The sequence below is a fragment of the Lygodium microphyllum genome, chromosome 3, assembly GCF_053477565.2.
Source record: "Lygodium microphyllum isolate KBCC chromosome 3, Lygodium_microphyllum_v1.1.10, whole genome shotgun sequence".
Taxonomy (NCBI): domain Eukaryota; kingdom Viridiplantae; phylum Streptophyta; class Polypodiopsida; order Schizaeales; family Lygodiaceae; genus Lygodium; species Lygodium microphyllum.
In genome coordinates this window covers 9154277-9181015 of record NC_141137.1, presented here as the reverse complement: position 1 = coordinate 9181015, position 26739 = coordinate 9154277, and the positions used below count along the sequence as shown (strand labels likewise).

The 26739-nt window shown below is 42.1% G+C and overlaps 1 protein-coding gene and 1 pseudogene across 1 annotated transcript; both read right to left on the bottom strand.

Moving 5' to 3' along the window:
- Window positions 1–2372: 2372 nt before the first annotated feature.
- On the bottom strand, window positions 2373–3945 carry LOC148038045 (uncharacterized). Its single transcript, XM_087667528.1, has 3 exons — window positions 3821–3945; window positions 2748–3366; window positions 2373–2666 (listed from the first exon to the last, which is right to left on the bottom strand). Exons 1-3 carry the CDS (start codon window positions 3943–3945, stop codon window positions 2373–2375), a joined length of 1038 nt encoding a protein of 345 aa, XP_087523654.1.
- Window positions 3946–9074: 5129 nt separating this feature from the next.
- LOC148038044 (uncharacterized) lies at window positions 9075–25079 on the bottom strand (annotated as a pseudogene).
- Between the last annotated feature and the right edge of the window lie 1660 nt (window positions 25080–26739).

Here is a 26739-nt window from a genome sequence, read left to right as displayed (position 1 = left end):
GCTCACTTTGTGGAAACATGTACGACATGTCAAATGTATTCAACTGTGAGACATCGGGATGTATTGCAACCCACATATCCATTGTCTCTTCATTTTAAGTGGGTGGTGGATTTGGTCACAATGCCTACAGGTCTTTGGCAAATGAGGTATCTTGTGCTTGCTCATGAAGACTTGACTAATCAAGTGGAAGGGAGAGCTCTATGAACTAAGATGACAAATGCCATATGTACTTTTCTCTTAGAAGAGATCTTTTGTTGATATGGCTGTGTGGGAAAATTTACAGAGCAGATAGGGGTGAGCAAGATGCAGATGAGGCTCATGATTTCTTTGCACGGTTGGGGATAAAGCTTGCTTTAACATCAGCCTATAACCATCTCATTATTCAAAACTATTTTCTTCCATATCAAATTATTCCCAACGTTTGGGGATAAAACTATTTGGGGATAAAACTAGTTTCTTCCATATCAAGGTCTGACAAGAGCTTGAATCCTGGCTCTTTTCTTGGTTGCCTCTTTTCCTTCTGCTTGTCTTCCATTGGTTGATCGGAACCTGTTTGAGTTGGAGAATTTGTCATAGGTGGAGCTGTAACAGGTGGTGAAACAAAGTCACCCCCTCTAGTCTTTTTGGAGGAGCTAGGACCCTCCTCATCTCTTCTTCTCTTTTCCTCAACCATGGCATCTAAACCCTGCGTTTTAGCCATATAAGCAAAAATAGAATACCTGTCAACAGGAGAATCCCATCCTGTTTCTCCTCGGATGTTAGAGCCCACACAAGTCATAGTAGAAGTTTGAACTTTCCCTCTTCTCGCTATCTCCAAGGCAGAAGACCATAAAGCAGAGTCTCCATCAGATTTCTGCTCCAGCTGGACTCCAAAAGCTGAAGCATCTCCTCTAACACTCACATAAGCTGATCGCGCAGCCATATCATCAACAAGCTTCTTCATACCTCCCTTACCAAAGTTCGTGTCAAGAGGAGCGCCAGTCTCTGTCAGCCATATCTTCCCATCTTGTCCCCAGAACACTACATTCTTCTTACGTGCTTCCTGAAAAGCATCACAATCTCTGCAATGTTGGTGCTCTGTACTATCACACCAAATACATCGTCGCCCTTTTCTTTGACCAGCTGGAAAAGCAGTCACTGGAGCAGGCGCTACAGCAGGTACTGACATAAGTTGCTCCTTTAACTTACCAACTTCAGCTTTGACTGCTTCAATCGTCAAATCCGCCAAGCCTTTAATAACATCATCTACAGATAAGGGCACTGGAGCAGCAGGAACTGGTGGATTCATAACAGGAGGAGTAGGCTTAGGCAAAGAAATTGCAGCAGGGGTAGAAGAAGAAGTCTCCAAAGATTTCTCAGGAACTGATCCTGTGTTTCGATGCAATCTGACTCTCCTACGCTGCTTCTTGACAAGAGCATTCACAGCATCAATGACATGTCTCCACTCAGTCTTTAAACCTGAATCAGTAGCTTGATCTTCCAAAAGATCATCCAACTTTTCCTGTAAATCAGCATCTGCAGCTTGCAAAAATAACTCCACTTTCTGCATCTCCAAAGCTTGCTGTTCAGTCCCATCCAACTGATCATAACAGCTTTCAAACTCTCGCAGAAGAGCGATAACAGAAAGTCCCTTATTAGGCATAGAAACCCATGCTAAAAATTTCCTGCGATTCATAAGACCTGTATCCTCCAGGAAATATTCATCTTTTAATGCCTTTTTAAATTCAGCCCAACCTGCATGTGCCTCTTGAATTTCTGCAATTCGCCCTTCAAGAGCGCGCACCACGATCCGCAAGAAGTAGCGGCTCCAAACATCTTGAGAAACTCCAAAAAACTTCATCTTTTCTTCATACAAATGCAGGTAAGTTGACACTTGCTGGCCATTAAACTGCTTCATCTCCTGTTGGACAGCTTTCAAGGCATCCATAGCATCACTGTCTCGTTTTGCATGAACTTGCTGCTGCATATACATGGTAAATGACTGAAACAGGTTCTTCATGACATTGTCATCTGTCATCTCTTCTTGCGAGTCTCCCATCTTGCTGATGACGCAGCACTTTCACGTCGGGTTCACCAGAAATGTCGTAGAGTTCACGCAAAGGCTGCAGAACACGGGGTTCAAGGTACAGCAATGGAAGAGACTAACAAGAAGAACTCAAATTTTTGATGTCAAAGTTCACTATATTGCTTGTCAAATGAGTTACAAGAAATTCATGTTCAGAATAATCTGAAGTATCTCATAAACTGTTTACATTCAGGTGTATGTTGTCAGTTGCAGTAAGAAGGGAATTTCAGAAACTCCAAAAGAACATCTCCTTAATGAGGTCAAGTCCATCATTACTTGCTGAAAAGATATCAGCAAGTCTTTACAACTACCATCTTTTGTTGATTGGATTCATGGCTAAAGAAGAGGGTGCCTCATCAGGCTGTTCATTAACCCAGCACAGGTAAAAATAAACCTTTTTGCAAGCACCTGCAATCTGCTGCAATTCATTTCTCCAAGACTTACGTGACACCTTCAATGCATCCTTTTTCTTTGGATGCTTCACACTTGCGTGTCTTTTTACGGGCACTTCATCATCTTTGTCCTTCTGTAGATCCTTAATTGCGTTGTCAAACAGCTGGTATAAATCAGACACTGCACAAATCACACCAGGTCTTCCAAGCTGCTATAACGCAGCTGTATCATCTACTAATGCCATTGCAAACTTGTACCCCCCTGCAGACTTGAAGGAAGGCGAGCATACCATCTCTATACAACTATTTAGTGCTCCAGCAACTGTGTCTGGAGACTCACCTTCTCCCAAAACTTTGGAAACAGCCAAACAAGACGAGGCTGAATCAAGAGTGTCACAATACCAGTCCCCATTGTATAATCGAAGAGTGAAACAATAGCTATATAAAATATCAGAAAGATGCACTTTGACCAAGGGAGACGGCTGTACAGGGGTAAGCTGATTCAGACGAGGTAAAGGAGACCCTAAAGGCAGTGGTACATTAGAATTATCCCTTGTATTGTCTATTGATGTTCTACTACCATCTTCAACCTTCACAGGCTGCACAAGAAGATTGCCATCTCTGTTCAAAGATACAGTCTTTGCATACGGACTCAACCACCAAGGTTCCCAAGGCTTTATCATGCGGCTTAGTTCCCCAGATGCCACAGCTCGTAGAAATGCCTTTCTTTCGAATGGCGACAGATCATCGAGCTTAATCTCCTTACCTAAAGCCAGCTTGTTAAGTACGTTCTCGGACAGAGCTAAGGGCGGCCTACTGGCATCATCATGCTCGGCAGCAGCAACACCATCACCGGCGATGTCGTCTGAATCACCGTCGTCATCCACGTCCAGGAAGCAGTTGTGGAATCTTCATCCAGTTGCTGCTGTATGTGAAAGCGCTTGAGGGTGTCAATCATGTGTTCACGGGCCTCTGGAGAGGGCCCAAAGAGCGGCATCTCAGCAAGAACGTTGTCATGATGAAAGGACTCTGTGCAGCGGGAGCTATGATTTCTGTAGCAAGACAGGGAGCAGTAGCGGAGATTGCATCGCGGGAATGTGTACTCCCTCCTTCCTCGTAATAGATTCAGAAGTATAATAATATATTTGAGATCGGGAGGAATTTGTCGGATCAGGTCAGTCAATGAAGCAGCAGCTCGATCTCGGAAGAGCCCTTGCAATATCATTCTCCATTACATCTCGTTCATAGTGGTCTCGAGGGAATTCCTGCCTTTCGAGTGTATCCAACAGCCGCCAAAACCATCAGGAGATTTGAGAGGAATTGCATACCCAAAGACTGCATTGCCTGGTTCATCAAGTCTTACAGCTGCCGACTGGACACCACCCCTCTTGCAAGAATACCAGCGACTTCCCCGAAGCCATGCTCGCTTGGCTTAGACATATTGAGGGGCTTCTGCTGCGCCCGGCACATCCGGCCTTGAGTTGCCATTTTTTTCCAAAAACAGACTCGGGCCCCAGTTCCTGACAGGCCTTAGCTTTCTCTGAATTCGTCTTTTTTCTCCTCGTCCATTCGAATTCTTCCCCAATTAGCATTACCCCCCCCTTCCTTTTTGTCACACGCTCCTCTTTTCCCTCCCTTCACGATTCAAAAAGCTCCTTCTTTTTCTAGAAAAGCTTCCTTTTTTCCCCCAGGAAAGCGGGCCATTTTAGCATTAACCACACCTTTTAATATCAACCAAGCCTGCAAATCACTTCATTGTCAATATAGTTAAAGATATTTTCCCATGGCCCTCACGACAATTAGGCGACCTTAGCAAAGCCTACACGTGTATTTCCATAATCGAAAACCATGTGGTAAACGCCCATGAAAACATCACCCAGAATCCATAGAGGCCCTGAAGGAACATCCAGACCCATAATCCCACTAACACATTGCATTTCATTACCCTCTCCAACTTTCAAGATATACTACTCAAGCGTAAGATTAAAATGTTTCCCTCCTATCGTAAAGGTCACTGTGGGCATGGAAGAAACTTGGTCACACTCCACAACACTCTCTCCATTCAGATTCGGAAGGCATTCGCACATCTTGCTAAGATACGCTTTGATAAGCTCTCCAGACTCATCAGTGATCAGTTGGTTCTATGCCCATACTACTGCCATTTCACACATAGTACATCCAGTTGTAGATGTTGGAAACATCCTCACAAAGCCCATAATCGACATATCTTGAAATAAGTGTAGCTCATGAGATTACATCTTGAGTTACCAGTCTACCAAAACTCCTTGTTTTTCTCTGTCTCGAATGTGCAGCAATACGACATCCACCCCCTCTAAACCTGCGCATCCTCCGGATGTGCCAATTATCCAGGATCATTCAAGTCCACAAACAGGTCAAGTCCATCTTTTGATTCTAGTAAACCTGTTTCTCCATCAGCTTCATCATCCCAATGAAATTTCTACCCCTTTCGAAACAGCTGATAGAGAACATCTGCAATATGAGCAAAATGAGGAATCCAAATCATGTAAAATACACAAGCTCCCACAAATCTCCGCACCTCTGAAGTAGTTGAGCAATACTCTGCAATCCTGTTTATGGCATCCACCTTTGCAGGAGAAGGCTTTCTGCCATAGTATCCAACCATATGCCCAACTATGATGACTTCATTAACAGCAAAGACAGATTTCAGCCCTGAAAGTGTCAAATTTACCTCCTCTAATCGTGTCAATATTTGTTCACAAGCATTCAAGTGATCAGCCACAAATTGTCTACATCCACGTAAATCAAGACTTTCATTCTTTTCTTCTTCTGCACAACCCTTAATAGGCACATCATCTAGAAAAGGCATGGTATACTGCGGAATATAGTCTCGAAGAACTCTATGCATAGCATTCATCATATGAGCAACTGAGTTTGTAGCACCTTGAGGCAAGGTACACATCCTCACAAGACCAATAGGTGTCCGCATAGTAGTAATATCCCTGCTTTCCAAGGCAAGCTGAAACTGATCATAACCTGAATACAAGTCACCTAGTGAATAGATGGCTTGTCCTGCAAAAGCCTCAGCAAATTCATCCACAACTGGACCTGTACCCACATTCCTGATTGTCACTTTGTTCACGGGCTGCATATCCTGAATAAATCTCAAAGTACCATTCTTCTTTGGTACAGTAAACCACCTGTTAGAATAGGGTGCAGAAGAGGGTTCCAAAATCCCCATTTTAATCTTCTCATTCAGCAACTCTATCAGTTTTAGCAAGTGTGCTTTAGGCACAGGTATAGGACGTATATTCCATGGTACATGAGGAACAGTGAAGATGACCATAGGTGCAACCAATTCGGGACTAATGCAGCCAATTTCATGTGGAAAGAAAGCAAATGCCTTACCATGACGTCCAAGCATCTCTCTAAAACATTCTTTTTCCACTGGAAGCAAAAAATCATCATTTCCAATCTTCAATTCTGCAAGAGTTTCAGCTGTAAACTTATGTCCAATATTTGCAGGATCCCTCAACATAGGCCGCTTCATAGCTTTTTCAATCTGTTCTTCACTATCAGAAGGAAGCGGCCCTGTAACCGGCTTAACCTTCTTATCAACTGTTTTATATTTTGTGTCAACCTTGGCATCATTCAAGCACTCTTTCCTTTGCTGCAATTTCTGCAAATTTTCAGCATCTTTCAACTCTGTTGACTGAAAATTTTCAGCCTTTAGTTCTATGGACTGCATGGGTGCAGTCTGAAACTCTGTATGCAGAAATTTTTCTGCATTCAACTCTGTTGGCTGAATGAATTCAGCCCTCGGCTCTATGGACTGCATAGATGCATCCTGAAACTCTGTATGCAGAAATTTTTCTGCATTCAACTCTGTTGGCTGAATGGTTTCAGCCCTCTGCAATTCTATTAGCTGATCAAGATCAGCCATAAATTCAGTTTGCTGAGTTTTCTCAGCCTCTAACTCTGTTTGCAGCATAAAACCAGAAATTCCCTGAAACATATCCAAGGTTTGCACAGGTATGATCTTTGAACCCTTGCATACATCAGTTTTCAGCATTGCTCTCATCTCAAACAATGTATCTGCATAAGACATCCCTTCATACAATCCATCCACATGCTCTTCTGCTTGCAAAATACTTGCATTTTTCAACTCTTTCTCCTTACGACCAATGTACTGCCTGGCAGCTCTAGGCAAATCTGAAATTTTCTGATAACTTACTGAACTATCTGAAGTAAACCCAACAAAGTTATTGGAGAAAGACTGGCTGCCAGGAGGCGAGATCTCCTCTTTTCTCCGCTCCGTACCACTGGCGTCTCGCAAGACAGTGGTACCTAATGAAAATCCAACTCCTTCGCAGGTAGTGGTGCCTCACGCAAGGAGTCCCTGTTTCTCGGATGATTTACCCCAGTAGTCATAAACTGAACAGCTCGCATACCATCTTTACTGCGTATCCGCGCATAAGCTGATCCGTCATCCATCACTTTTGTTTCCATTCTTGCTTCTGTAATGAAAGGCTGTCCAAGAATAATCGGATAAGAGCATGAATCCTAAACAAAGCAATGATAATCCTCTTCAACATTACCAATAGAAATTCTGATACTCGGACAAGCAGCATACATATCACCAGAAGTATTATTGGCGGCTCTCATGCGCCAGCCATGCTCTGCATCCATAGGCCACTTGCCACTCTCATAAACACCTCGAGCAATAAGATTAATCTCAGAACCATGATCAACTAAAGCAATCAAGGGAATTTGTTTCTCTCCAATCCTTACCACTGTCTCAGTGGTTGCTCTAGCCCAATGACTTCGTGAAAAATGGCTGCGAGGAATAAGAATAGGGGTCTCATCATCTTCATACTGCATAGGCTGCACTATTTTCTCCAATTGCGGATTAACAGAAGCATTCTCAACCATCACTGCATCATCATGCTCTTCCCCAAGAGCTCCATGCCACAATCCCTGTAAAGCAGGTCCTTCCATCGCATGTCGTTTCCTCCGCAAAAGATCCTGCATCTGATCCTGTATTTCTCTTCTAGCAATCCCAAGAGCCTCTCCAACAGTAAAAGTGACTTCACTATTCAAAATTCTTTCATGAAAAATCTTACTCATATCCGTTTGCATATCAAGGTCTGACAAGAGCTTGAATCCTGGCTCTTTTCTTGGTTGCCTCTTTTCCTTCTGCTTGTCTTCCATTGGTTGATCGGAACCTGTTTGAGTTGGAGAATTTGTCATAGGTGGAGCTGTAACAGGTGGTGAAACAAAGTCACCCCCTCTAGTCTTTTTGGAGGAGCTAGGACCCTCCTCATCTCTTCTTCTCTTTTCCTCAACCATGGCATCTAAACCCTGCGTTTTAGCCATATAAGCAAAAATAGAATACCTGTCAACAGGAGAATCCCATCCTGTTTCTCCTCGGATGTTAGAGCCCACACAAGTCATAGTAGAAGTTTGAACTTTCCCTCTTCTCGCTATCTCCAAGGCAGAAGACCATAAAGCAGAGTCTCCATCAGATTTCTGCTCCAGCTGGACTCCAAAAGCTGAAGCATCTCCTCTAACACTCACATAAGCTGATCGCGCAGCCATATCATCAACAAGCTTCTTCATACCTCCCTTACCAAAGTTCGTGTCAAGAGGAGCGCCAGTCTCTGTCAGCCATATCTTCCCATCTTGTCCCCAGAACACTACATTCTTCTTACGTGCTTCCTGAAAAGCATCACAATCTCTGCAATGTTGGTGCTCTGTACTATCACACCAAATACATCGTCGCCCTTTTCTTTGACCAGCTGGAAAAGCAGTCACTGGAGCAGGCGCTACAGCAGGTACTGACATAAGTTGCTCCTTTAACTTACCAACTTCAGCTTTGACTGCTTCAATCGTCAAATCCGCCAAGCCTTTAATAACATCATCTACAGATAAGGGCACTGGAGCAGCAGGAACTGGTGGATTCATAACAGGAGGAGTAGGCTTAGGCAAAGAAATTGCAGCAGGGGTAGAAGAAGAAGTCTCCAAAGATTTCTCAGGAACTGATCCTGTGTTTCGATGCAATCTGACTCTCCTACGCTGCTTCTTGACAAGAGCATTCACAGCATCAATGACATGTCTCCACTCAGTCTTTAAACCTGAATCAGTAGCTTGATCTTCCAAAAGATCATCCAACTTTTCCTGTAAATCAGCATCTGCAGCTTGCAAAAATAACTCCACTTTCTGCATCTCCAAAGCTTGCTGTTCAGTCCCATCCAACTGATCATAACAGCTTTCAAACTCTCGCAGAAGAGCGATAACAGAAAGTCCCTTATTAGGCATAGAAACCCATGCTAAAAATTTCCTGCGATTCATAAGACCTGTATCCTCCAGGAAATATTCATCTTTTAATGCCTTTTTAAATTCAGCCCAACCTGCATGTGCCTCTTGAATTTCTGCAATTCGCCCTTCAAGAGCGCGCACCACGATCCGCAAGAAGTAGCGGCTCCAAACATCTTGAGAAACTCCAAAAAACTTCATCTTTTCTTCATACAAATGCAGGTAAGTTGACACTTGCTGGCCATTAAACTGCTTCATCTCCTGTTGGACAGCTTTCAAGGCATCCATAGCATCACTGTCTCGTTTTCCATGAACTTGCTGCTGCATATACATGGTAAATGACTGAAACAGGTTCTTCATGACATTATCATCTGTCATCTCTTCTTGCGAGTCTCCCATCTTGCTGATGACGCAGCACTTTCACGTCGGGTTCACCAGAAATGTCGTAGAGTTCACGCAAAGGCTGCAGAACACGGGGTTCAAGGTACAGCAATGGAAGAGACTAACAAGAAGAACTCAAATTTTTGATGTCAAAGTTCACTATATTGCTTGTCAAATGAGTTACAAGAAATTCATGTTCAGAATAATCTGAAGTATCTCATAAACTGTTTACATTCAGGTGTATGTTGTCAGTTGCAGTAAGAAGGGAATTTCAGAAACTCCAAAAGAACATCTCCTTAATGAGGTCAAGTCCATCATTACTTGCTGAAAAGATATCAGCAAGTCTTTACAACTACCATCTTTTGTTGATTGGATTCATGGCTAAAGAAGAGGGTGCCTCATCAGGCTGTTCATTAACCCAGCACAGGTAAAAATAAACCTTTTTGCAAGCACCTGCAATCTGCTGCAATTCATTTCTCCAAGACTTACGTGACACCTTCAATGCATCCTTTTTCTTTGGATGCTTCACACTTGCGTGTCTTTTTACGGGCACTTCATCATCTTTGTCCTTCTGTAGATCCTTAATTGCGTTGTCAAACAGCTGGTATAAATCAGACACTGCACAAATCACACCAGGTCTTCCAAGCTGCTATAACGCAGCTGTATCATCTACTAATGCCATTGCAAACTTGTACCCCCCTGCAGACTTGAAGGAAGGCGAGCATACCATCTCTATACAACTATTTAGTGCTCCAGCAACTGTGTCTGGAGACTCACCTTCTCCCAAAACTTTGGAAACAGCCAAACAAGACGAGGCTGAATCAAGAGTGTCACAATACCAGTCCCCATTGTACAATCGAAGAGTGAAACAATAGCTATATAAAATATCAGAAAGATGCACTTTGACCAAGGGAGACGGCTGTACAGGGGTAAGCTGATTCAGACGAGGTAAAGGAGACCCTAAAGGCAGTGGTACATCAGAATTATCCCTTGTATTGTCTATTGATGTTCTACTACCATCTTCAACCTTCACAGGCTGCACAAGAAGATTGCCATCTCTGTTCAAAGATACAGTCTTTGCATACGGACTCAACCACCAAGGTTCCCAAGGCTTTATCATGCGGCTTAGTTCCCCAGATGCCACAGCTCGTAGAAATGCCTTTCTTTCGAATGGCGACAGATCATCGAGCTTAATCTCCTTACCTAAAGCCAGCTTGTTAAGTACGTTCTCGGACAGAGCTAAGGGCGGCCTACTGGCATCATCATGCTCGGCAGCAGCAACACCATCGCCGGCGATGTCGTCTGAATCACCGTCGTCATCCACGTCCAGGAAGCAGTTGTGGAATCTTCATCCAGTTGCTGCTGTACGTGAAAGCGCTTGAGGGTGTCAATCATGTGTTCATGGGCATCTGGAGAGGGCCCAAAGAGCGGCATCTCAGCAAGAACGTTGTCACGATGAAAGGACTCTGTGCAGCGGGAGCTATGATTTCTGTAGCAAGACAGGGAGCAGTAGCGGAGATTGCATCGCGGGCATGTGTACTCCCTCCTTCCTCATAATAGATTCAGAAGTATAATAATATATTTGAGACCGGGAGGAATTTGTCGGATCAGGTCAGTCAATGAAGCAGCAGCTCGATCTCGGAAGAGCCCTTGCAATATCATTCTCCATTACATCTCGTTCATAGTGGTCTCGAGGGAATTCCTGCCTTTCGAGTGTATCCAACAGCCGCCAAAACCATCAGGAGATTTGAGAGGAATTGCATACCCAAAGACTGCATTGCCTGGTTCATCAAGTCTTACAGCTGCCGACTGGACACCACCCCTCTTGCAAGAATACCAGCGACTTCCCCGAAGCCATGCTCGCTTGGCTTAGACATATTGAGGGGCTTCTGCTGCGCCCGGCACATCCGGCCTTGAGTTGCCATTTTTTTCCAAAAACAGACTCGGGCCCCAGTTCCTGACGGGCCTTAGCTTTCTCTGAATTCGTCTTTTTTCTCCTCGTCCATTCGAATTCTTCCCCAATTAGCATTACCCCCCCCTTCCTTTTCGTCACACGCTCCTCTTTTCCCTCCCTTCACGATTCAAAAAGCTCCTTCTTTTTCTAGAAAAGCTTCCTTTTTTCCCCCAGGAAAGCGGGCCATTTTAGCATTAACCACACCTTTTAATATCAACCAAGCCTGCAAATCACTTCATTGTCAATATAGTTAAAGATATTTTCCCATGGCCCTCACGACAATTAGGCGACCTTAGCAAAGCCTACACGTGTATTTCCATAATCGAAAACCATGTGGTAAACGCCCATGAAAACATCACCAAGAATCCATAGAGGCCCTGAAGGAACATCCAGACCCATAATCCCACTAACACATTGCATTTCATTACCCTCTCCAACTTTCAAGATATACTGCTCAAGCGTAAGATTAAAATGTTTCCCTCCTATCGTAAAGGTCACTGTGGGCATGGAAGAAACTTGGTCACACTCCACAACACTCTCTCCATTTAGATTCGGAAGGCATTCGCACATCTTGCTAAGATACGCTTTGATAAGCTCTCCAGACTCATCAGTGATCAGTTGGTTCTATGCCCATACTACTGCCATTTCACACATAGTACATCCAGTTGTAGATGTTGGAAACATCCTCACAAAGCCCATAATCGACATATCTTGAAATAAGTGTAGCTCATGAGATTACATCTCGAGTTACCAGTCTACCAAAACTCCTTGTTTTTCTCTGTCTCGAATGCGCAGCAATACGACAACGTCCTGAAGATCACAAAATAGATTTAATTCTTGGAACACAACCACCATGTAAAGCACCATATAGGCATAACCAAATTGAACAGAAAGAAATTCAAAATCAAATAGAAAAATTGCTTAACCGAGGATTAATTAGACCTAGTAGTTCTCCATTTGGTGCACCTATTTTATTAGTAAAGAAGAAGAAGAATACTTATCGTATGTGCATTGATTATTGTGCCCTAAATAAAATTACTGTTAAGAATAGATATCCAATTCCTAGGGTAGATGATCTTATGGATAAACTACAAGGATCTGCCATATTCAGTAAGATAGATCTTAAATCTGGTTATCATCAAGTAAGATTGGATAAATCTGATATATTCAAAACTGCATTTAGAACACAATTTGGACACCATGAATTTCTAGTGGTGCCTTTTGGTCTAACTAATGCACCTACTACAGTTAGTCGCATGATGAATCGCATATTTTTGAAATATCAGCATTGTGTTATAGTATTCTTTGATGATATATTAGTATTCAGTAAAAATGAGAATGAGCATTATGAACATCTGTCTTTAGTTTTCAAGTTGTTAAAAGACAATCAATTGTATGCTAATCCAGAAAAGAGTGAATTCTTTCAAACAAAAATTGAATATCTAGGACATATTGTTTCATCAGAAGGTATTAAGGTTAACCCTAAAAAGATAGAAGCAATTTTAAATTGGCCCATACCCAAAAATGTGCATGAGTTACGTTCTTTTCTAGGTCTTGCTAGTTTTTACAGAAAGTTTGTGCGAAATTTTTCATTAATTGCCTTACCTTTGACTAAACTTATAAAGAAGGGTATTGTTTATAACTAGTCTGATAACCAACAAAAGTCTTTTGATCTTTTGAAACATGCATTAACCCATGCTCTTGTATTACAACTACCTGATTTCAATAGACCATTCTTTTTAGTAGTTACCGATGCTAGTGGATCTGGAATAGGAGCCGTCCTTATGCAAGATAATCATCTAGCTGTAAACTGAAACCGTCTGAACTTAAATATTCTACCTATGATAAAGAATTGCTAGCTGTAGTACAAGCCTTACGTCAATGGAAACATTATTTAATGGGTTCTAAATTTATGATTAAAACTGACCAACAAAGCATTAGACATCTCCTTAGTCAACCCCAAATATCTGACCGACACATTAAATGGGCAGCTTTCATTCAAAGTTTTCATCCCCTTATACAATATCAACCAGGAAAAGAGAATGTTGTAGCCGACGCTTTGAGTAGAAGACCGACAATTTATAATATTTCTGTGATATCATTTGATTCCCTTATCCCTATGAAAGATACTTATCATCAGGATCTTACTTTTCAAACTGATTGGAATAAATTAGTTGCAAATAATTGGATTCCTATTGATTCACTGTCTTACAATAATGGATTCATGTTTTATGAAAAAAGATGGTGTGTGACAGTTCGATTTCGATCATTTGTTTTGAATGAAATTCATTGTCCTCTATATCAAGGTCAAAAAGGTATTATATCTACTTTGTGTACATTGACTAAAGATTTTTATTGGCCACATATGGACACTGATGTATCTAACTTTGTATCTGAAAGTTTAGTTTGTCACGAGTTAAAAGACACCATGGTAAATAGTATGGTTTACTAATGCCATTATCTATTCCATCACGACCATGGGAACAGATTTCAATGGACTTTATCACTGGTTTACCTAACACTAAAGCTAACCATGATATGATTTGGACTGTTGTAGATAGGTTTAGCAAACAAGCATATTTTATTCCATGCAAGAAAACTTTAACTGCATCTCAAGTTGCTCAATTCTTTTTGAAAACTCTGTTTACTAATCATGGTTTACCAAAAGTTATTATTTCTCATCGTGATTCTAGATTCTATAATAATTTTTGGATTACTTTGTTTGCTAACTTAGGAACAAAGATTGATTTTTCATCTGCATTTTATCCTGAAACAAACGGTCAAACAGAAGCTACTAACAGTACTATTTTAGATCTTTTGCATGCTTTCACTATTTCAAAACCACACACATGGGATACACATCTACATTTACTTCAGTTTGCATATAATAATACACCACATACAACTACAAAGAAAGCACCATTTGAAGTTATTTATGGATATAGATTGTCTACACCTGTTGCATCATTATCAAATAAAATTCAGACTGCTGATGATATTGCTAACATGCACGCCACTATCTTTGATGAAGTTAAAGATATGATTGCCAAAGCCCAGCAATCATATACAAAACAAGCAAATAAGGAAAGACGGGCTATGAATTTCAAAGTTGATGATTATGTTTGGTTACGCATAAAAAACGTAGATTACAAAGTGTAGATAAACACCCAGTTGTGAAATTAGCACCTAAATTCTATGGACCATTCAAGATCATACATAAAATCAATGACAATGCATTTAAACTGGAACTACCACAATATTGGAAAATTCACAACACCTTACATATTAGTTTATTATGACCCTTTAGAGGCCAATTACCTGTACACCCTGTCTATGAAAACCCACCTTTGCTAGATGAAGAGAGTGAAATCCTTGAGCCTGAAGCTATTATAGATACTGACTTTATGACCACTAGAACTAGTCGTAGATATTCTAGATATTTGGTCAAGTTTAAAAATCGTCCTATTGAAGAGGCCCAATGGATGCACGCTAGAGACTTAAATGCTTTCCCCACTCTATTAGCTCCACATTGAGCTAATAGCAATTGAGGACAATTGCTATCCCACCCTGGGGATATGATGCCAGGAGGCATATTCCACGGTGGATTCCGTGACACGGTGGATTCCGTGAGGTTTTACAGTGGATTCCGTAAGATTTTATTACTGGGGCTCATACACAAAGTGGATTCTTTGTGCGAGAAGTTGATGGGGATGCCTATCCTTTTCGGGCGTTTTGTTAATTTTATGTGTACATGGGTGATTCCATAGCGGGTGATTTCGCAAAATACATATTTTAATAAGTAAATGTTTATGAGTTTAGAGTGCGCACGCGTGATAAATAAGGTTAGGATTGATTTCTAACCAATTTATTTATATAGCTGAAGGCTGCTAGGTATTCACTTTTTTCAGTTTAATTGTATTATTTTACTAACGATTATGAATGCTTCAGTTGATGTGTAGAGATAGCAGCGGTGGCAGTGGAAAGCATTGGAGGATAGCGTGTATTCAAGTTATCGTCAATATTTTGATGGGCGCATACCTTAGGCATGGAGCCTATATTTTGTCGTGCTTATTTATCAAAGCGCTTGATATTTATTTATTATTTTTGTATGCTCATGGGTGCACGATTTAGATATTTGTATTTGGACATTGTATTTGGGTACGCCTGACTTCTTGGGCACCCATTAGCTTTAACTCTCTATTTGGCACAAAAGCAAACTCAAAAGCTAAAGCGTGCTATTTTGTAATTTGGGCTATTATTTGAGCTTGAAGATGATTAATATATGAAATACATGCTTTGTGAAGCGCTCACACAAGGCATGGGGGGAGATTGCACCCAATTGGTCTCTTGTTCATGTCGTGAAAGCTTTCTACATTGATTTGTGTGCAAAAAGTAGAGTTCTTTTGTTCTTGGGGACCTTCTGACGCCACTCACTACGCGCGCTTATGGCATCCGATCTGCGCTGTTGAGTGTTGAAATGACCTATTTTTTGGCTGATTTTTGTTGTTTTTGAGAGTTGAATGGTTGATTTTATGAGATGATTGATTGGTTTGGAAGTGGTTTGAGAGTGTTTTGGATAGGTTTGAATGGTTTTATTAAGCTCATGATGTTTATTAGTAGAGATGTGAAGTTCTATTGATGTTCTGATCTGTTCTATTTGGTCTTGATAGCTTCTGTTGAGCTTTTGTTTTGTTCTGTTTTCTCTCTGTAAGGAAGGATGGAGTATTGATTGATAGGGTTTGAGATTGTTTGAAAGCTTATTGAGTGATTTTTGATGGTTTGGAATGGTTTTGGTATGAGTTATGTGGTTCTGATGCTTTCTGTTGACCCTCTGTAACTCTCTGTTGAGCTTCTGTTGAGCTTCTGTGAGCCTCTGTAGACCTTCTGTATGCTTCTGTATGTGTTCTATTGGATGAGAGTGTAGCTTGGGAAAGTTTTCTAGCCTTGGAAAGAGGTGGTCAAAGACCTAGACACCTTTAAACCTAACTTAACATTTTGATAGTTGTTGATGTTGTCTTCTAGCTATCGAAAGAAATTCAAAAGTATATTGACAAGAAGAAGAGGCCTAAGATTTCTCCCTCAATAGCAACCAAGCCCAACAAAGCCCCAAAGCCTATGAAGGAAGTGGATGTGGCTAATTCCTTCCTAGATTCTGGTATCCTAGAGATTGGTGTGTGGATTGAAGGATGCCCTATTGCAAACACGTTAATTGATGGAGGTTCATCAATGAACATAATGACAGATGTGACAATGAAGAATTTAGGCTTGCAAGGTATGCAGCCTATGTAATGGTTTATCCAACTAGTAGATCAAAGCAGAATTAAGCCTTTGGGAATTCTCCCATACGTGAAGACAACCCTCAGAGGAAGGGATTATTGGTTGAAATATCTAGTAGTTAAACCAAATTCCTACAGGACCTCATACCCTCTACTATTAGGAAGACCATGGCTTTTTGAAGGAAGGGCACAGGCCTCTGAAATAGAAAACCCCATATTATTAGACATAATAACTTTGGTACCTTTTGGACTAACTAATGAGTCACATCATGTGTAAATGTTTTTAAAGAAATGGAATAAGAAGGATTTTAAAGAAATGGAATAAGTAGAATAAGCCTTCCTTTAGTAGTGGCTCTTGTTGCCCATTATTACCCTTCTTAAGCAAGGATGATGACAATGCACCTTGCCAACAACCATCCATTCAACAGCTCAAATAGAACTCAGAAAAGTGGGTATCATTCTCCCAAATGAAGATTTGTTCATCTTGCATGACCTACTAAAGGAGAACTTGGACATGTTTGCGTGGTCATTACTAAAGGAGAACTTGGACGTGTTTGCATGGTCGTATTAAGATCTGAACGGTATTAATCCTACAGTGTGTCAACATGACATCGACCTAGAGCACGACAAGCCTGTGAGACAAAGACAGAGGTGCATGAACCCAAATTACTTCGCCCTCGTGAAGATCGAATTGTTGAAGCTCCTTGAAGCTGAGTTTATCTATCCATGTTGCACAGATCAGATGATATATGAGTGCATAGGGAGCGTCGGAAGGTCCCCAAGAACAAGAAAACTCTACTTTTGCACAAAAAACAAGAGAGAAGACTTGCACGACATGAAGCAAAAGACCAATTGGGTACAATCTCCCCCCATGCCTTGTGTGAGCGCTCCACAAAGCATGTATTTGATGTATTATTCATCTCGAAGCTCAAAAAATAGCCCAATTTACAATTAGCACGCTTTAGCTTTTGTGTTTACTTTTGTCCTACTAAAGAATTAAAGCAATTGGGCGTCCAAAGAGTCGAGCTGTGCCTAAATACTATGTCCAATAATAAATATTTAAATTGTGCATCCATGCGCATACAAAATAATAAATAAATGTCAGGCGATTCAATAAATAAGCACGTAAAAATAAATATTGGTGCCACGTCTAAAATGCACGCCCATAAAAAATGATAATTTCTTCTAAATAACTTGAATACACACTATCACCCAGTGCTTCCCAATGCCACCACTGCCTGTTCTGCATATCAATTGAAGCATTCACAATTGTTAGAAAATAATAAAATTAAACCGAAAAAAGTGAATACCTAGCAGTCTTCAGCTACAAAATAAATAAATTGGTTAGAACTCAATCCTAACCTTAATTTATTACGAGTGCACGCTCTAAAATCATAAACATCCATTAATTTAAATATGTACTTTGCGGAATCACCCACTATGGAATCACCCACTTTCACATTAAATTAACAAGACGCCTGAAAAGGACTGACGTCCCCATTGACTTTTCACACAAGGAATCCACCTTGTGTATGAACCCCGACAACAAATATAATTTTATGGAATCCACTGCAAAACCTCACGAAATCCACCATGGAATTTGCCTCCTGGCATAAATCCAATGGCCAATAGTGAATGGGTTTCACCCATTGTAGTAGTACCCAAGAAGAGTGGAAAGTTGTGAATATGTGTGGACTTCCAGAAGCCGAATTCCAAGATTAAGAAGGATCATTTCCCTATCCCTTTCACACAGCAACTATTGGACAAAATGGTAGGCCATGAATTTTATTCCCTCTTGGATGGATTCAATAGATATAAGCAAGTCCAGATCGTAGAAGATCAATCCAAAATGACCTTCACAATAGAATGGGGAACCTATGCTTACAAAGTGATGGTGTTCGGGCTTTATAACGCTCCTATTACATTCCAACGAGTCATGATGGCCCCATTCCAAAACCATTTGCATGATTTCATTGAGGTGTACCTAGATGATTTTTATGTCTATTGCTTGATTCGTGAGCATTGGGAACACCTACAGCAATGCCTTGATAGATGTCCAGAGTATGGGATCTCTCAACCCTAAAAAATGCATCTTCATAGTCTTGTCAAGAGTTCCGTTGGTCCACATTGTCTCTACACAGGGGATAGCAATAGATCATGCAAAGATTGAGAAGATCACGGCCTTAACAATGCTAACCAACCTCAAATAATTGTTGGGATTCCTTGACCATGTGGGTTATTACACAAGATTCATTGCACACTTTGCGACAAAGGCAGCCCCCCTGCATAAGCTCCTGAGGAAAGATGTCGAGTTTACATGGACTATTGAATGTGATGAAGTGTTCAACACCCTGAAACAGTGCCTGATTGAAGCATCCATTCTATAGCCTCCTGATTGGATGAGTGAGTTCCATGTGCACACTGATGCATCAGTTGAAGGCTCAGGTGTGGTCTTATGCCAAAAGGGCCCCTTGAAGTTAGATCAATCTATGTATTATGCAAGCTGGAAAGTAACCAATAGAGAACAAAACTATACAATGATGGAGCTGGAGTGCCTAACAATGGTGTTTGCCTTGGAGAAGTTTTGACACTACTTGCTATCGATGCATTTCAAATTCTATGTGGATCATGAGGCCCTATCCTTCCTGATGAGTAAGGATGATGTGGAGGGAAGAATGATGAGATGGATCCTTTTGTTTCAGGAGTTGGACTTTGAAGTTGTTACCAAACCTAGTCGCTTCCATGTCCTAGTTGATAATCTATCACAAATTTCTCAGAGTGATGAGGAAAAGTAGGATGAGCCTAACCTCCATGATGCTTCCTTGTTTCTAGTCAAAACTATTGCCCCTTGGTATGCAGACATAGCCAACCTCTTGGCAATGCAACAATATCCCCATGGTATCTCCAATCGTGCGAAGAATAAGCTTTTATTGGAATCAACCCCCTACACCCTGTTAGGCAGCGCTCTATATAAGAAATTCAAGGATGAAGTCCTATGAAGATGTATTGCAAGAGATGAGATTGGAATAGTGGCAAAAGCATGCCACAATGATGAGCCCTGTGTGGCAAACACTTTTGCAGGAGAAGCGACAACCAGAAATGCCTTGCTTGCAAGATATTAGTGGCCAACCCTCCACAAGGATGCCTATGACTACTACAAATGTTGTGATGATCGCCAACGAATAGGGAAGACTACCAAATCTAGCGCCATGCCACTGCAACCCATTCTTCCCCTAAAGGCATTCGAGAAATGGGGGATTGACTTCGTGAGCTCTACTAATCTGCCAACTAGAAGGAAACAAAGCAGATACATCTTGGTCTGACAGACTATGTGACAAAGTGGTGTGAAGTCAAAGCTCTTAATCGGGATGATGCAATAGCATGGCCCTATTCCTATATGAGAACATCCTCACCCATTTTGGTAGTCCCCTAGAACTCATCTATGACAGGGGTATGCACTTCCTTAATAATATTTTGGAGGAATTGATAGAGCTGTACAAGATACGTCATTGTAAAAGTCCACATCCTATTAACCTGGTGCCAATGGCCAAGTCAAAGTTACCAATCGCATCCTTTGCTCAAATCTGACAAGACGATTGCCGCAGATCATCATGATTAGGACGATCGACTTACAAAGGCCCTCTAGGCATATAGAACCTCCCATAAGACTGCTACATGACAAACTCCTTTCCAATTGGTGTATTGTATAGAACCCATATTCCCTATTGAATTAGAGCTACCCTCTTTATACGTGGCTATCAAAGAGCGCCGAGCCCTTGTAATGTTGTCTCTTGCACCTAGAATGTCTAGATGAGACTTGTAGGAGGTGTTCAAAGAAGGAGATTTAGTCCTTGCTTATGATTCAAGATTTGGCAAGTTTTTAGCCAAGCTTTAGCAATGATTGATGGGCCCCTATAAGGTACTTTCCATCAACCCTAATGGCTTTGAGAGTCGATGCTTCTGATGATCCCTTCCTAATTAATGACTATTGCCTCAAGTGCCTCAAGACGTATTACCCTCCCTAGGAATCCTAACAATCACCACCACCGATAGCTCCCTCATTCTTTGCACATCGATTGGTACATCTTTACTTATTGCTCCTGATAGCCCTCTTGCTGATCTCATGAGGTGGCCTCGTTCTATTAGCCCCTCCCAACCACATTCCACCCCTCCTTAGCTTCCTTTCCATTTGATCTAGCAGAGATGGTGAGGATGACTCTAATACATGGTGTTTGTGCCATTCTCCTCTTTCAAAAGAAGAAAAAGAACAAAAAGAAAAAATATATAGATCGATCATGGGAGAAAATGACTTCGGTCCCTGTCATGCCGACCTATTCTTTGAGAAAAATTGGAAACACCCGCGGGAGTAGTGTATAAAAGAAAAGAAAAAGAAAAAAGAAAAAACTCAAAACTATTATGGGAGAAACTTAAGAAATTACCTGTCATAACAGGCCTCATTCCAAGAAAAGGTGGCACACACCCTTGGACGGGAAGCTAACTATGGAAAAGGTGGTAACAACCCACAATCCAAGACATCTAAATTACTAGCAAAACTCTTCTAGAAGCAATTCGGAAGCCACGTCCCTTGGTTTCTAACATGCAATCCATGTACCAAACTTATTGACTACCTCCCAAAGTATGCATCTTCATCAACCGATCAAATTTGACATCATTAACCCGACAAAGTCAATCTTCATCGCCAAACCTTAAGCGATGAGAGCTATCATCCTAACTGGATGGGGATGTGAATATGGGTTTCCCTTTGTATTCATCAACAGAGTGTGAGACACAGGATGGGGTGAGTGACCAATCCTTGCCCTTTATCTCCAACAGAGAGGTGAGATGTGTGTATGGAGTGTTATACACATGGGATGGGCCTCTCAATGCAGAACACACAAAATTTTCCTATGCATGGCACTATAAGGCTCCCTGGCCCTCCTTATCGCACCATATACCGGCACATGGTGGGATGCATTACTGCACTAGTAATACCACACAAGGCATATAACCTTTGCACAAGTGGCAGTGAGGTTTTAATCAATGAGGTGTAAGGAGCTCAGTTGCCCTCCTGTAAAACATCACCATAGCGTGAGATAGAGGGGTGGTTGAGGGTGATTGATTTCCCTTTCATCAACTGAGAGGTGATGATTGAGGGATGTTCTGAAAATCGGAGATAGATACGTTCTCGTTTTCCTATGCACACATGGGACAGGCCTCCTCTGCCATTACTATACACCTCATTCTGTTTGGTGCACTGTATGTTAAGGCTCCATGGCCTTCCTTCTTGCACCTATGCCAACTAGGTTGGGATGCATTGTTGCACCATCCACTGTGCATATTGGCATACTTCCTCTGAATCATCCCCCTTGTCAATTTCTAAACCAAATGTGAGCTTTGGGTTTTCATCATTATTCTTCGAGAGACGTGAGTCATGAGGTAAGTGACTCATCTATCATTTCAACATGAGTGACTGTTGAGATCAAATGATGGATACCTTGCCCCAATGACAACTTAATCAATGCTTCATCAACAATGCTACCTCCCTAGGTGTTGTTGTGTGGTCCCTACCATGATGGACAAGTGTGATGTGGCGAGCTATGGTATCTCCTACTGATGACTACGATCCTTCATATAGCAAAAATAGTTTTCCTCAATCATATGCAAAATGGAGCCAAGTTTTTCTAACCCTACACCTTTTAATTGCAAGAGTCAGTCATGTTTTAAGTGTGGGGATATATATGTATGGGTTATGATTAAGGGTTAGATCCATGTTGATTAGTCAATCTGATCTATTAAGATTTTAAGTGTGGGGACACGTCCCTACACGTCTGCTTTGTCTACCCTCCTAGGAACCTCCTTATGAGATTATTTGAGCATACCACGCCCTAATTTTGCCCTAACAGGGTGCCTTCTCCCCCTACCTGTCTTCTTTTCACCCCATCTTGGGGTTGTTCTTTGACCATTTGTCTTTATCCTTTGTTTTGTTGCTTTTCCATGTGAACGTATCCTACGTTCATCGAACTGGCCACCACCAAACAATCTTATTTTTCCCTTCAAACTGGTCATTTTTCCTTTTTACTACCCTCATTTCTGAGCAATGGATCCTAATATATTAAATTTTAAAGAAATTTTTTCCATTTAATATGTTTCCATGTGAATACATCTTTTTCACTTTGGAACAGTGATATAATGTAGCAACCCTGACCTACACCTTCCCTTTGAAATTCTTCCTTTTTATTGCTTGTGATTTTGATGCACGGTTTGTCCATTATTAATTTTTTCGTCTTTTCGAGAATTTTCATGTATGATTTTGGCTCTTTTTCCATGTGAAAATGCCCTCAACACCTCGAAATTCAATTTTGATTGGATAGCCTTGTCCGACTTGCTCATTTGCACAATTTTCCTTTTTCCTCCATCCTATTTTGGCCTACCAATTTTAGTTTATTACTTTTTTCGTGAGTTCTTGTGCTCGTTTTTCCTATTTTTTCCATGTGAATACCCCCTAATGCCACCGAATATGCATTGTGACCTGATAGCCCTATCCCATGAGTTTCCCCTGACATTTTTTCTTTTCATTTCCCACTGTTATAATGCATAGATTTTCTCCTATTAATTTCTAACCCGTTTTCATTGTTATTTTTACATTTTTTCCCATGCAAACGCATCCTATTGTCCTCGGAACCTCATTCTCCCTTACCCATCCTATCTATCACTTTCTTGTGGACAATTTCCATTTTCATTCTTCCTTCTTTCGATTGTCAAAATTTTTTGTATTAATTTTTATTTCCATTTTAGGGTGCATTTTTACTATTTTTCCCATGTGAACAAGTCTTGTCCCTATTAGAACTGCATTATGTGGTGACAGGCCAATCTCTCACATCATCCAAATATTTATCATTTTGAATGTGCTTCATTTTGCCCATCCAATTTTTCAGTAATAATTTTTGTTTGTGTTTACATGCCCAATTTTTGCCTTATTCCCATGTGAGCACCCTTCCTTGTCCCCGGACATGCCGTTTCACATTTTTTCCCTCTCCCTCTCATCCTTCGACATATTTTTACTTTTGCATGTTTGTTCATCCACTGTTGGATTCAATTGTTTTTAATTTTTACGTCATTTGTGTTTTAACATTTCATGTGTTTCCACACGAATGCTCATGTTTCTCGATTTTCCACACGTTGTTGTATCCGTGCTGATGAGCTTCTTTCATGCACACACCCCATTTTCCGTGATGTCTCCGTTGTCACAAAAAAGAAAAATTAACCCTCCCCCCCCAGTTATCATTCGTGTGTGAGCCATTGAGAGGGGAGGGTTTCTTCATTTTTTTTGAAAAAACAACCACACAACAAAAAAAGAAAAAAAGAAAAAATAAAACATACTAATACCATTTTTAAAAATAAAACAATCACATATATATTAAAATCATTATAAAAATATTCCTTTTATAATTTTCCAAAAAATTAAAAACAAAATAGAAAAGACCCCTTCCCTCCCCCAACCGTCCCTCGCGACCCCACGACCCTCTACCCTCTCTCTCTCTCTCTCTCTCTCTCTCTCTCTCTCTCCCCCCTACGTTCCTCCTCCCACTACCGTTCTCCCTTTTCCTCCCTCCCCGCACCCGCGTACCCCACCTTCCTCTCCTCTTCCTCCCTCTCCCCTTTCCTCCTACCTCCTTCTCTCCCGTCTTCCTCCCTCTTTCTTCCCTTCTCTCTCCATCCCCATCCTACGTTCCCCACCCCTTCTTCTCTCCACCCTCCTCCCACCTTCTCCTTCTCCTCCTTCTCTCCCTCCTCCTGCCCTTCCCCTACTCCTTCTTCCCTCCTCCCTACCTCCAACTTCCTCCCTCCTCCCTCTCTCCTCCCTCGCCACCTTTACTGACATTGTCGTTATGCTGAGCCGGGCACCACTCCCCCATATCCAATCGTCGTGCACCTCCTCTATGATTAGTCTTGCCGCAAATATTTGATGTCACTGCCATTGGTTACTACATTGCCATGCCCGCTATCTTGGTTGTCGTTCGCGCTTTTGGCCTGCTTAGCTATGGCCGCCGTCATGTTCACCGCCACACTTGGTTGCCTCCCTCCCCACCCCACGGACCAGTCATGCCTGCCATGTTCTCGACCCACCCCATTCTTGTCCTACCCCCCCCCCCCTGTAAGGGCTTTGTAGCTATACCATGCCGTTGCTACCGAATGCACCTATATAGGGAGTAGTAGTGACTCAAAGCCTTGCCTTGTTTCCACTCTACGTGTGATTCCCTATACCCAGTGGTGAACCCTCTTATGTGTGCGGCGTCACGAGGGTGTAGTCCTGGGATGTGTCTATGTTGTCCCGCTTTTTGGATTGAATAATACAAGAGTATACCTTGAGCTCATATATCATGTTACCTTTCTGTGCCGTGTTGAGTGCGTAACGAGTGCAGGTTTATCACACTTGGTATCAGAGCGAATCTTGCTCGGAGTGAAGGAGTGCTCACGGAAGCAGGAGGAAAGATCCAGTGCCTTGAAGAGATAGAAGTCGTAACAACCCACAGTGCGACGCCCCATGTCGCGTTGACCCCCATCGTGTCGCCCCACGTCGCGTCACCCCACGTCGCGACGCCCCCACATCGAGACGCCCCCTGACACGTTGGCCCCAGCGCGACGCCCCAACCTCGACACCCCACCGTCTGAAGACGTGACGCGGCTTCCCCGCGGCACGACCCACACCACCGCATGCGAAACGCGGCTTCCCCACGTCGACACCACCACCAACCACATGGAGGACGAAAGGAAGAACGTCACCCTCCCAACAATGGAGGAGAGGAAGAAGAGTAGAGGGCAAGAATGGAGGGTGGCTCAAGAGGAGAAGGTGGCCGGACTAGAAAGAAAATTAGATGGTATGTCAGGCATGCTGGAGTCAATATGGAGGAACATGCAGATGAAGGAAGAGGAGGAAGAAAGGAAGAAAAAACTAGAAGTGGAGCAGGGCTATAGAGAATGGGTGATACAACAACAAGAAGAGGAGAAAAGACATAGAATGCAAGAGGAGATGGATAGAATGGGTAGAGAGGAGACATCTAGGAGGGCGCAAGATACAAGGAAAGAGAAGGAGAAAGTAGTATAATTAGGAAGTAAAAAGAAAGACAAGAAAGGAGAAGAAGTACCACAGTAAAGAGGAGGAAGATAGTGATAGTTCAGAAGATGATTATGGAAAATTCAAGATGCCCCAACCAGCCAAGTACAAGGGAGAGGGAGATGGGTTGGTTCTGAAGAAATGGATCGTAGAGTTGGACAGGTACTTGAAGTATTCACGAATAACTGAAGATAGGAAGGCGGAGGTGGCAACCATTTACTTGGAGGAGGATGCTGCCAGTTGGTACCTGCTGGAACAAGAGCATGGCCACACCATCTTTTCGTGGGAAGAACTCCAGGAAGAATTGAAGGACTACTTCAGTCCAAAGATGGAAAAATTCAAAGTGAGAGATGAATGGAGGAACCTCAAGAAAACACAGGGGAAGATGAAAGAATATGTCAGCAAATATAGGTAGATCATGCTACAGCTACCAAACGTGAATACAGACACTAAATTACATGGATTTTTGTTTGGGATGCAAGAATGGGCTAGAAGAGATGTGGAGAGACAGGAGCCAACAAGCTTAGCAGAAGCCATGAGAATGGCCGAAATACTAGTGGACCTGGAAGGCAGAAGAACAGCACAGGGGAACCAAAACAGGTTCAACAATAACTTCAATAGCACCTTCAACAACAACAACTCATGGAACCAAAGGCCCAATGCCCCTAGAGGGGCATTCACAGATACAAGGAGCCAAAACACCACCACCACCACGGCCGTGTCACAAACCGCTTTAGTACCAAGAGGAGCAGTAGGAAGATGGGGATACAATCACTACAGGCCAACCCCTAGCACATCATATGGGCCTGCAGGATCAAATACATCAGATGCTTCAAATGCAGGGGTCCACACTACCAAAACAGATGCCCAATAGAAGATACAGCTTCATCAAGTGGATCAAGGGTGAATGCAACTAGCGCATATGGATGAGAAGAATCACAACCACCGTGCATCCAAGAAATCCCAAATGGAAGTGAGGAAAGCATGGACCACCCAAGGGTAGGGTCAGTTAGCGCCCAACCCTAATGCATGGCAACCAGAGTAGCGGCAGTTCACCATCTATACATCAAAGGCTGAGTGGGCGAAGGAAACCAACCTATCATGGTGGACACAGGAGCAACACACAACTTCATGACACCAGGGTGTGCAGCAAAACATGGATTAAAACTATCAAAGGCCCCAGAAGGATTAACAATAACATTCGCACAAGGAGAAGCCAAGGAAGTGAAACAAGTCTTTGTAGTCCAAGTAGAAGCCAACAA

Excerpts from the sequence above, each read along its gene's own strand:
- LOC148038045 (XM_087667528.1), bottom strand. The coding sequence starts at position 3,945 with ATGGCAACTCAAGGCCGGATGTGCCGGGCGCAGCAGAAGCCCCTCAAT. Across the intron at positions 3,367-3,820 it reads GTGGTGTCCAGTCGGCAGCT|ATTCCACAACTGCTTCCTGG; the intron begins GTAAGACTTGAT and ends AACTGGATGAAG. Across the intron at positions 2,667-2,747 it reads TAAATAGTTGTATAGAGATG|CTTGGAAGACCTGGTGTGAT; the intron begins GTATGCTCGCCT and ends GCGTTATAGCAG.